We start from the raw sequence: 12590 nt of genomic DNA, 5'->3' as shown, positions 1-12590 counted from the left end.
AGAGGGAATGTTGACTGAGGAACTGTCTCCATCAGATTGGACTATGGACAAGACTGTGGGGGACATTCCTCTGGATCAATGGTTGATATGAGAGGGCCCATCCCACTGTTATTGGTACCACAGGTGTTGCTGTGCTATTTAAGAAAGCAGACTGAGCAAGCCATGTAGAACAAGCCTGTAGCACCATTTCTCCATGACTTTTGCTTCTGTTTCTGCCTTGACCTCCCTCAAGAGTTCAGTGTCATCTGTGAGGCAAAGAAACTCTTTCTTCCCCAAGTTGCTTTGGTCTTATTATGTATCACAGCATTAGGCAGCAAACCAGGACAGTTGGATCCTGTGGCAGTTTGAGATCTTCTTGAAGAATGGCCCGACACTTTTCCAAAGAAGCCTCCCTGTTTTCACTGACACTGACAGCACTCCATGTGATTTCCAGTGTGCTGAGTGACTCAGAGAATATCAGCCCTCGTGCCCTCTGCAACAGTTCCTGGCTCCCCATCACTGTAGCAGGTACCTGAGGCCATTAGACAGGTACCTCTCTTTCAGGAGGAGAGGTTCACTCTGCTTCAGTTTGCTTTGTGGCTGTGGTAGTGCACATGCATGCATGGCAGAGTTAACATGCCAAACACTTCATGGGTGTGGGAAAAAAGGAGAAGATGGCATATAGAGCTGTACTCCTCAAGGACACAACCCAAGTGGCATGCTACTGGCCTCATCTCTTGAACTTTTACCACCTCCAAATAATAGCACCCCAGGGACCAAGGTTTTCACACATAGACCTTTGGAAGACATTGCAGATCTGAATCATAACAAGGCTTCCCCAACTCAAGCCCTAAATTGTGGGAGGGGCACTGCCTGATCTGTTCACTAGAAGAAACAAAGTTGTGGCTCCTGTTTTAGCTGCCTCCCCATGGTTGCCACAGCAAATGGCATCCTGTGATGTTGCTCACAGATGATGTCTTTTATTGGTGTATGAGTTTTTAAGCAACCCTTATATCATATCATCTTTGAGTCTCATAGGTGGCCTGAGTCACACAGGGCTGGACACTTGGTGCTCCAGTGATCTTCACAAAGTGGTACTTGATTGTTTTGCTTTGCAGGAGCATACTTTTGTGAATATGAACTCCTAGATTCAGCAGGGAAAACTAACTCTAGCAGGCAGCAGTGGGGTTTGAATGCTTTCTAGTCCTGTGATGTTGGAGCCCCTATGGCTTCAGATGTTGGAAGTGGAAGGCACATCCTGCTGGGCCATGAAGTACTGGGCCTGGAGCTTAATGTGGGCATTTAAAGCAAGTGTCTGGGATGTGTGGAGTCCTATCTTTGCAGATAGCCTGGTTATAGTTCATGTCAGTTTTGAAGGTGATAGCTCACCAGTACCAGTCCCATGCTGGTAACTGCTTTGTTGAAGGACTCCTTCAAACTGTAGCTTTCCTGGGCCAGTCAGTATTGAAAACAAAGCTTTTCAGTATCTTCTCCTGGAGCTGCTGCTCAGCCTCCCGCAGCTTGAGGGAGGGATTTGTTATAATGGCGTGCTGTTCGGCCTGTCTATCTGTGGGCTGTGTTACTAGGCGCCCCTGAAACAATCCCGCTTGGATCCAGAAGGCTTTTGTTGGAGGTTCAAAGTATGAAAACTCTGAAGATTTGTGGTTCCTTTGTATGTGTTGGGGGTGGGGTGGGTTGTCTGTGGGGGGAGAGTTGAAATCCTGGCAAAGAAGTTACTTTTGAAGTCACTTCAGTATTGTTTGAGCTGTTTCCAATAGTGTACTGTTCAAAGTGTCATTACAAAGTCTAGAAATACATACAGAAAGAAAAGTCACCAAGATCCTGCCACCACCTAACCCACAGTGTATTTGTGATGTATTTATTCCAGATTAGTCCTTGGATTGTGTCATGAAAAAAATTTTTGAGGGGGGTTGATAAAACTGCTTTGTGGTGGGGCTCACAACATATCTGTCAGGACACTTTGAAAGGGTAACATTAGCATTTTGTAAATTAAGAGGAGAGCAGTTTGCTCATGAATCTGTGCTGTAAGGAGGGCTTGGTGGAGGCTTTTCCCATTCTAGTGGTAGTCAGTATGCTTGTAGCCCTGGGAGCTGACAATGGCAATTGGGTGGGAGGTGGCAGAACAGCTCTGTGCAGTCCTTGTGTGGCCATCTGTACTTGCTTTATTTATAGATGAGGTCACAGACAAGACTGCAACAGGTTTGTAGAAGTTGACTTCAGAAGTCACATGCTTCACAGGAAGTATTGCTTCCTGAGAACTTTATTGGCTGAGATGGGTCATATGTTTGTCTGACCACTGGATTCAGGGAGTATTGACCATACAAAGAAGATGAACATATGAGAGGATGTCTGAGAGGTGGCATACCTTCAGAAAACACAGTGCCACTGGTCCTTAAGCCCTATTCCTGGAGAATTATCCCTGAAGGCCTGGAGTGAAACCTTAGAATATTATTAATATATTATTATTTACCAGTTGGTTCAATTGTTGTAAGGACATATGGATTCTTGGAAATATGAGTCATTTAGTCCTTTGCACCAGTAGCATATAATTTGTTTGTGCACTGCACTGGCTGGTTTTATATGTCAACTTGATACAAGTTAGAGTCATCAGAGAGGAAGGAGCCTCAGTTGAGGAAATGCCTCTGTAAGATCCAGCTATAAGGCATTTTCTCAATTAGTGATCAATGGGAGAGGGCCCAGCCCATGGTGGGTAGTGCCATTCTTGTGCTGGTGGTCCTGGGTTCTATAAGAAAGCAGAACCCGCAAGCAGTTCTCCTCTGTGACTTCTGCATTAGCTCCTGGTTCCTGCCTCCAAGATCCTGCCCTGTTTGAGTTCCTATCCAGACTTACTTCAGTGATAAACAGCAATGTTGATGTGTAAGCCAAATAAACCCTTTCTTCCTCCACTTACTTTTTGGTTATGATGTTTTGTTGCGGCAATAGAAATCCCAACTAGACATGCACTTAATTTAAAAAAAAAATCAGTTTAAATTAAATACGAAATGTGGTAGGTGGAACCCAGGAACTGGGACCTCATGTCCGCTCCTGATGGGTGGTGCTGTTGAGCTGCCCTTGCTGGGCGATGGTGTGATGGCTTTAGCACCTGCTGTACCTTAGTAGCTTTTTGTTCTTTCAGTTCTGTGTGTATTTTCAGTGCATCTTGGTTCACAGAATACAATCTACAGGATGCTGGAGGTATGGGCGGTCGAATAGGTTTTCTTTTCTTTTTCTTTTTTTTTTCTTTATTTTATATAACCAAGGCCATTTAAATGAAAACAAACATTTATAGACAATATTTGGGAATTTGGGCATCGTTCTTTCCAAACTACTTCCTGCTGGTAAGGGGCACTGTCATGGGGGATTCTAAGATGATGAAGAAATCCTGGCTGTAGTCTGTAAGGCTGCTTTGTCCAGCTGTTTTGAATGTAGGATCACCTTGTACTCTGTTTCAGGCAGTCTGGCTTGATCAAACCACATTAGTGTGGAAGGAATCCACGGCTTTTCATTTTCTGTGGAAACAAAAATAGAAATCCTTTTCCTTAGTAACTTGTCCTTGAACTTAAATTTTGGAGTCAAAGCATTTTTTTAATTTAATTTATTATTTTACATGTCGATCCCAGTTCCCCCTCCCTCCCTCCCTTTTACCCTCTCTGCCCTCTCACATGCACCCTAACCACCCTCCCCTCCCATCCCCCCACCCCAATTCCATATGTAGGGGAATGCCATCCACTTGGGGTCATGTAGATCTGACAGGTCATGTGAAGTAGGGACTAGGGCTTCTCTCCTGTCTCTAGGTTAAGGCAGTTATCCCTCCATGGGGGATGTGTTAGCAAGGTCCTTTTGTGCACCAGGGATACATCCTGGCTCCACTGTCTGAGGTCCCTTAGACTGCTCAGTCCTTCTGGCTGAGACCCATATTCAGGGGGGCCTGAGTCAGTTCCATGCTGGCTTCCCAGCTATCAGTCTGGGGGCCCATTAGCTCCACCTTGTTCAGGTAAGCTGTCTCTATGTGTTTCTGCTGCCTGGTCTTGTCCTCTCCATCTGCATCTGGGTTCTAGTTCGACTCAGTATTTATGTATGGGTGTTTGATCCTGTTTCCAACAGGCATTAGTTGAGGGCTCCATGGATAAGTTAGTTGTTGATCTCACTCTCCGGGAAGGGCATTTATGATAGTCTTTCCACGGAAGCTCAAATTGTTAGTTGGGAGCAGTCTTGTAGTTCTCTAGACCTTTCTTTGTGTTCAATTTTATAGCTTCTGTAAGGCAAAGGACACAGTGGACGAGACCAAACGGCAGCCCACAGACTGGGAAAAGATTTTCACCAATCCTATATCCGACAAAGGGCTGATCTCCAAAATATACAAAGAACTCAAGAAACTAGTCAACAAAACACAAAATAACCCTATTAAAAAATGGGGTACAGAACTGAAGAAAGAATTCTCAATAGAGGAAATCAAAAAGGCTGAAAGACACTTAAGAAAATGCTCCACATCCTTAGCTATCAGGGAAATGCAAATCAAAACAACTTTGAGATACCATCTTACCCCTGCCAGAATGGCTAAAATTAGAAACACCAATGATACTCATGTTGGAGAGGATGTGGAGAAAGGGGAACACTCCTCCACTGCTGGTGGGAGTGCAAACTCATACAGCCATTTTGGAGATCAGTATGGCAGTTCCTCAGGAAAATGGGAATGAGTTTACCACAGGACCCGGCAATCCCCCTCTTAGGCATATACCCAAAGGATTCACATCCATGCAACGAAGACATCTGTTCAACTATGTTCATAGCAGCACTATTTGTAATAGCAAGAACCTGGAAGCAACCTAGATGCCCCTCAATTGAAGAATGGTTAATGAAGATGTGGCACATCTACACAATGGAATACTACTCTGCAGAAAAAAATAATAGTATCTTGAAATTCGCAGGCAAGTGGATGGCACTTGAAGAAACCATCCTGAATGAGGTAACCCAGTCACAAAAAGAGGAACACAGTATGTACTCACTCATATATGGATTTTAGACCTAGGTCAAAGGATCACCAGCCTATAATTCACACCACCAGAGGAACTAGGATACAAGGTGCATTCTAAGAGATTCATATAAAGTTCCTCACAGAACTGGGAAGGGACAAGTCCCCCAGAGCTCAGGGGAAGTGGGGGGGCAGCGAATGGAGAGAGAAGTAGGAGAAAGCAAGGGGGAGGAAAGGGCAACCAGGATGATTGAGCCTGGTTAGGAATAGAAGACAGGAGAGAGAGAGAGAGAGAGAGAGAGAGAGAGAGAGAGAGAGAGAGAGAGAGAGAGAAAGAGAGAGAGAACATAAAAGAGGGAGCCAATATTGGTTTGAAGAATAGGTTTTCTTAAAAGGGGCTTGCTGCCCTTCAGTTTGGAGCCCTTACGGTTTTTCTCGAGGTTTAGGTTTTGTCTTGATTTAACCCGAGCGTTCCATTCAGTAGGCAGTATTCTGGAATGTACATCTCATCTGATGACCTAGAAAAGTATGTTCTGGGAGGCTTGGGACATGGTTCCAGCTCCAACTTGGCTGAAATTCTGCTGTTTGACTCAAAGCAGGCCATAGTTCAATTTCAAACTTTATTTTTCTCAGAAATCCAATGTGGTTGATGAGTGGGAACACACCCTTAACTAGAAAACCTACCCACCTTCTCTGCACACCTCCCCCCCCCCCCAATTGCCCATTGTGCTGATTCCTGCCTGCCCTTTGGGGCTGTGCACCAAAAGGCCGCTTGCTGTTCATCAGTTTCCTGTGAGCTTGTCTTGAGCCTTCGCCCTCTAGTCCTTGTGTATGCCAGTTCTTTCCCATGGACTCTTTTACTTCACTACCCTGCCTGGCTTTTGTTTCCTCTTGAAGTTCATCCCTGTTCCATCTGGCGGGTCCACTGTGGGTTGTTCCTTTCTGGCTCAGGCTGCTTGGTGTGCTGTGGTCCTCTGGGTCTGGGGCAGCGGTTGGGGTGCTTAGGTGCGGGTAGGCTTTGTACGGGAGTGCAGGCTTTGATGGCCAGGAGTCTAGATTTCGGGCCAGTGCTGTATCCTCATCTCAGGGGAACGGAATTTTCATGATACCAGTCCCAGAAGCAGAAAATCCAACGAGAGAGGTTTTTGGGATCTGAGTGTGAAGAGACAAACCATCGCTTCTTTTAACTTTATTTAAACTTGGAAGACGAGAGTGGGTGGAGCTATAGAGAGCATCCAGCAGTAGTCAGGCGCATAATAGGTGTGGAGCTCAGAGGGAGAGTTTTTAAAATATTGGGTAAATGAACGAATGGGTGAAGGCAATAGCTTTCCGAATCTGCCTTTCACTTTTTTACTGGCTGGTGAGCCAAGACTGAGTAGAAACCGTGTGGCAGAAGCCCCTCCACGCCCCTCCTGGCGCTCTTGCCCCCAAGTGAGCTCCTGGTTGAAAAGCTCACATTCCTCCTGGAATGAATACCTCAAAGGTTTCCAGAGCCTGGGGGCAGGAGCCGAACTCAGCTAGGGGAAGGAAGCCCCGCCCCCAGCCGTGGGCTGAGGTCTCCTGGCAACCGCATAACAAAAGTCCCTTTGGGATCTGCTACCCTTAAGCGCCTGCTTCCAGCTTCCATGATCAGAGTGGCTGCCGCTGTGCAGCAGGTGCAGGAACCCTACTCACAGGTAACCCTTGAGCCTGGGTTCAGCCTCTTTTTACCTCAGACGTCCCCGGTCCCCCAGGCACTAACTTCCTGGCAGTCAGGGTTCTATGGCTTGAAACATGAGTGATGTCCGAGCCAGAGCTCTTTGTGTCTCCCCTCAGGGCATCTTGCTAGGGTCCAGTGTATACTGGGCCAGCTCAGTTCCCCTTTCTGCAAGTGGCAGTTGCCTGTTCTGCCCTGGGGTCACTTCCAGGACTCTGCCTCAGCCTCTCGAGAGGAGTGAGATCTCCCATCTTCCTGTGCCTCCTGGGCCAGCGCTGAATTAGATTCACCTGGGTCCTATGCCAAGCACAACCACTGGCCCACTCCTGATTTCTGAGAGAGGAGTAGCTGGACTGAGGTCGGAGAAACATCGCCACTGCCAGCTGCCACTCCCTGGTTCCTTCACCCATTCCTTCTCCCTAATTGTGGAACACTCACTGTGTAGCAGGTCTCCACAGAAGCCTGGGGCTTGGGAATAAGACAAAGAAGGGGCCGGGAGGGTGAGCCTTCCTGCACGGGGCAGGTTTACTCCTGGGGTCTTTTCTGTCTCCCACCAGGACTGTTCTGGTACTGTGCAACATGTCCCTGCAGGCCTGGGAGTGGGAAGAAGAGGAAAGAGTAAGCATGGGCCCCCTTTCCTCCGTGGCTAGTGCTTACCAGTCAGCGAGCGAGTATGAGACAGATGAGTACCCGAAATCCAGGACCACAGCCCAGGAGTGGGACTCAGAGGACCAGTTCAGCAGCCTGCAATCCTCGGAGGGGCCTGCCTGCACCTTTAACCCCGATGTGCCCCAGGTTGTCCCCTGCAGATTCGTTATTTCACTGGCCTTCCCCCCACAAATGGGTAGGTGCTAAAATACAGCTTTACTGAACTTTTGCACAAGGCAGGGCACTACAGGCTTCTTTTCCACTAAATCCCCTCCTATGATAGAGTGGCTGGCCCCAACTGAGGTCAGAAAAAAGAACAAAATTCAGGGGGCCCAGCTATTGGCTAGTCATGAAAGTGATTGTGTGGCTCACTAAGCACACTCAGGGTCCTGTTCCCCCTTCCCTCTTTTTCTCTCCCTCCTCCCTCCTCCCCTTTCCCTTAGCTGAACAACTCTGCAGAAGTTAAGACTTGGGTCCCAGCACTTGGAGGCAGAGGCAGGTGGATCTCTATGGGTTGGAGGCCACCCTGGTCTATAGAACTAGTTCCAGAACAGCCAGGGCTACACAAAGAAACCCTGTTTCAAAAAACAAAAACAAAACAAACAACCAAAATACTTGGTTCCCATAAATGGCTTGTCCATTACCCGATGCCCTTCTTGAAACACATCCCATATTCACTGACCAAAGTCTCTGGAGTCAAGAAATATATCAATTTAGTAGGATAGCACATACAATAGGGGCCCCACACTGGCTGACTGCAAATGGGAGCCTTTGTTTTCCTCATCAGGGTGCCAGTCTAGACTGGGCTCTGGACACATGGCCTTCCTCCCTCTGTTCCATATGTTTTTAGTTTTACTTCTTGCTTGATTATCTAGCCCAGACACTTGGCTTCCTATGGACAGACCTGTGCAAACAGAGGGCAAACCTAGTCTGTTTTGGTTTATTTTGATTGCCAACTTTATGGGATTTAGAGTCACTGTGGAAACAAATAGCTGGATATGTCTGTGAAGGGTTGTCTAGGTCAGGATAATTGAGGTGAGAAGGCCAACTCTAAATGTGGGCAGCATTGTTCTGCGTGACCCAGTCCGGAAGTGAATAAGATAGAGACAGTGAATTAAGCACCAGCATTCATCTCTCTTTGCTTTCTGACTGTGGATGCTCCTGTGGTCACAACTACCCTCATGGTGCATGGCATCCTCTGGAACTGGAAGCCAAACAAACAAACAAAAATGATGCTTACTTCCCTAAGCTGCTCTGCTGCCTTCTCACAGCCCTGAGGTCAGTAACCAATACACAGACCACAGTTCAAGTCTCAGGCTACTAGAGCAAGTCACATGGTTCAGTTGGGGACAGAAAACAATGCTTTAGCTTACGAATCTTCACCCCTTTCCCCTCTGCTTAAATACCCTATTTGATCCACTCTTCTCCTTGAAGTTCTGTCTTGTTGGGTTTTGGACTTGTTTATAATTGTGCTACCTGCTTGGTGATTCGGGCCTTTGTCATTGTGTGGGGACCTCCTCTTTCTTATTCTCCTCCTCCTCCTTCATCTTGGGCCTATTGGAATCAAACAAAAGAAACTGGGAAAATTACCTGGCTGAAACCAGCCAAATGAAAACTGGTGCTCAGCTGAACATTTGGCCTGCTTGTCCCTGAAGCACACTGTAGACATGCTGTTCTTACTTTATCATTTTCACTCAAGGGGATTTGCAGAACACCTCTTCATAACTTAACAAAACCCTCGGCACACTTCTAGCTGGAAAATATTTCTAGATTCATTACTTCCTCCTTTGTCTTAGTTTCTTTTTTTTCTGTTGCTGTGATAGCATGTCCTGATGAAAGCCAGTTCAAGGGTGCAGCCCATCATGAATGCAAGCCCTAATATCAGTATTTCTCTTCCAAGCTGCCTAATACTAACTGCTGTGGCAACACAGGCTTGAAGCAGTGGCTGCTGCCTGGGGTTAAAGACCTAAAGTCACAGAACTGCCTCTTGGGCTTTTGAAGGAATAGTGGTAGTGTGTCTAGCATGTTCAAGGTCTGGGGCTCTTTCCCAGTGCTGAAAAACAAGACAAAAACAGACAAAACCAAACCAAAAAAAAAAAAAACACCTGAAAAATGCAAAAAGAGAAACAAACAAAAACCCAGAACCCAGAAACAAAACAAAACAAAAAAATAAAGGTAAAAAGAGTAGCTTTAAAGGCTGTCATGTGTTAGGGTTCAGGTGATGGCATACTCCTTTAGTTCCAGCGCTCACTAGGCAGAAACTGGTGGATCTCTATGAGCTCGAGGCCAGTCTCATTTATGTAGTGAGTTCCAGGCCATCCAAGACAACATAGTGATGCCTTGTCTCAAAGAGATAGAGGAGGTAGAGGCTATCATATTTAAATTTTTTTGTTCTCATTTTTTCTTTTGTATTCTAAAGATAGTTATGATATTTGGATTGATATGTATGAAAAACTGGGATCATACTGAAATTCCTTGGGAGGCAGGAGGACCACCTGGGTCCAAGAACCTGACACTAGTCTGGGAACTTGCTGAGATCTTGTCTCAAAACAAAACCAACTGAATAAAGCATTCTCAAGTGTATGTGGGGTTCCTAAGTGCCACCTTGAGGTAGGAAAAGACCCAACCTAAATGGCTCCTTTAAGCTTCTGGCAAACTCTGTTGGTCCCTAGGGTTCTGGCTGTTGGCTGAACCCAACCTTACTTCTGTATCTCATCAGCCTGTCTATTGACATGGGCAACATCACTTATAAAGTTTTTTTCTAGGCTGCTTCATCTATCTGGATGTCTGCCATTTTTGCTCCTACCAGATTCTACTAAGAGGTCCCAGGTAGATGTTGTCCCCGAGACCTTGTTCGAGCTCCTACCACATTGTCCTGAGACTTTGGGGTCTGATTTTGACCTGCTTCTTAGGGCTGGGCCTGGAGTGAGATGGGCCAGGTGTCTAACACAAAGTCTTAAGGAGCAGCCACTCTCAGAGCCATGCCCTTCTGCTTTGTACGCATGGTGCTTAGTCACAAAGTGCTGTTCTCTGCTGAAGTGAGTCTGACCCTTCTCTCCAAGCTGATGGATAACAACATGGGGGTCCACAGCTCCCACAGCACACATGTTCATTGTGTTAGTCAGCTTTGTCACAGAAAATTTCCAGGCACTCAACTTGTAAGGAGGGGAGGGCTGTTCCACTCACAGTTTCAGACCTTGATGACTTGGATCGTGGTTAGTTTGGGGCCTGTCACCAAGCAGGACATTGTGGATGGAAGTGCCTGGGGAGGAAACACCTAGAGTGGGGGTGTGGGGCAAAGACAGACAGATGAAGTAGATGGAGTAGATGCTAGTACCCTCTGGGGATCTACTCCCCCTGACCTAGTCTTCTCTTATGAAGCTCAACTCTTAGTTTCTGCTACTTCCAGTAATGGTACTGACTAGGAACATGCAGGCTGTTGGAGATATTTACAAACCACAGTGACGTTTCTTGCCTTTGGGGAGCTGTGGGCCTAGATCTTCTTCCCCAAAGGGTTTGAACAAGGATCATTAAACTTATGTCTTCTAGGTCAAAAGGTAAAAGCTACAAGTTTCAGTGATAAAAGGAAAACCCCTAAACCAGACAGCCGGATGGCAAAGTCTCGTCGATTCTACCACATTGAATATTTTTTCCTGCCTGATGACATAGAACCCAAAAAAGTTGATGTTGTGGTGTTTCCTAGCGTGGCCAAAGTATTTCTGGAGTCAGGAATAAAGGTGGGTGGTGTGTGTGTGTCTTTGCATGGAGTGTCACACTGAGAATGTAGAGGCTGCCCAGCTGACACAATGGTGGAGCATTCTAGATATGTGGGATCCTAGGTAACCTTCTGAGTGAGATACAGAATGGAACTGCAGATGCAATTCCATGGCTTCTTCTCTAGATGCCTTTACCCTGTAGTTTCTTGAATGCTTCATTGAACAAGCTTTTTGCTTTGTTTTATTTTTTAAGTACTGAGCATTCACTGTAAGCCCTGAAGGTTCTTTTTTAGCATGTGTATATATACGTGTGTGTGTGTATGTGTGTGTGTGTGTGTGTGTGTGTGAATGTTCATGTGTGAGGACTATTCCAACATGTGTGCACACATGGAAACTACTGCAATGGCTTGGCTCTGAGCCATTGCTGGGAAGTAATCACCAGGGACACTATGCATGCATTTGCTTAGCTTTTAGTTTTCAAGGAAATGGTAACCCTGACAAGGTCCAGTACACAGGGACCCACTTCTCTGGGATTTAGAGTTAGGAGAGAGGCAGACACAGAAGCCAGTGAGGCAGAACGTGCCTGCTACATTGGTGCTGGGGATTAGGCTGTGGGAAGTGCCTGTCTGTGGGTTGGTCCTTCATTTCCCACAGTCTCTGAATGGTATTTATACAGACTGTAAAGCCATGGCGAGAAGAGGATAAAATTTGGGTGTCATGGAGTCAAACTTTTAATGTCAACATGACAAAGGAATTATTAAAGAAAATGAACTTCCACAAAATAACTTTGAAGCTCTGGGACACCAGGGACAAGGTTTCTAAAAAAGTCAGGTACCACCGGCTGAAGACATCGGCTTACATAGAAGACCCAGAATCTTTCGGTAAGTCAGGCATTTTGATTGTATTTTATGTGCTTCTGGCAACTTTTGTTTTCTCACTACAGGTCCAGAAATCTAAAGTCTGAAATGATATCAAGTTTGATACTTTTCTTTTTTTAGAGACAGGGTTTCTCTATATTGCTTTGAAGGCTGTCCTGGAACTCCATCTGTAGACCAGGCTGGCCTCAAACTCACAGAGATCCACCTGCCTCTGCTGGGATTAAAGGCATATGCCACCAGCACCTGGCAAGTTTGATACTTTTTGAGTATGACACGATAGCTCAAGTGGAAAATTCCACAGCTGAAATCACATGACATATCACGGTCAAAACAAAGGCTCATTAAAGTACCTGGTAGTGCTCCTCCAGACTATGAATAGTTCACACAGCATGAAGGAATCTCTTGTTTAGAGTTGGGCTTCTTCTCCTGAGACACTTCATTTGTATATGGGAATATACCAAATCTGAAATGAGGTCATCTAAGATAGGGAATTTTACCTCTGAAACACCAGAGTAAAGGCCAGCATTCCTCTGTGCTCTCATCTGATTAACCTGGGGCACACACTGCTTTCTGTCTTGGGTTTGCCATCCACCCAGGACACACCTGGGAGCCATGGTGTGTCTGTGTACTTCGGCAGTGTCTATATCTTTGGTGACCTTTGTTTCAGATCAGCTCCAAGG

General features: G+C 46.1%; 1 protein-coding gene across 2 annotated transcripts in view; it reads left to right on the top strand.

The window, feature by feature from the left end:
* The first annotated feature begins 6465 nt into the window (after positions 1 to 6465).
* Cfap92 (cilia and flagella associated protein 92 (putative)) overlaps positions 6466 to 12590 on the top strand; it is a 45999-nt gene continuing 39874 nt past the window's right edge. Inside the window, exons 1-4 of one of the 2 annotated variants that reach the window (XM_051203331.1) lie at positions 6466 to 6648; positions 7226 to 7512; positions 10866 to 11053; positions 11709 to 11913. In XM_051203331.1, coding sequence (XP_051059288.1) covers positions 7248 to 7512; positions 10866 to 11053; positions 11709 to 11913 — 658 coding nt within the window. In that variant the 5' untranslated portion in view covers positions 6466 to 6648; positions 7226 to 7247. The remainder of the gene's footprint in view (positions 6649 to 7225; positions 7513 to 10865; positions 11054 to 11708; positions 11914 to 12590) is intronic. The other variant, XM_051203330.1, reaches the window with a different exon arrangement.

The sequence above is a fragment of the Phodopus roborovskii genome, unplaced genomic scaffold, assembly GCF_943737965.1.
Source record: "Phodopus roborovskii unplaced genomic scaffold, PHOROB, whole genome shotgun sequence".
Taxonomy (NCBI): domain Eukaryota; kingdom Metazoa; phylum Chordata; class Mammalia; order Rodentia; family Cricetidae; genus Phodopus; species Phodopus roborovskii.
Note: the sequence above shows the minus strand (reverse complement) of the source record. Positions and strands in the feature narration are given on the sequence as shown.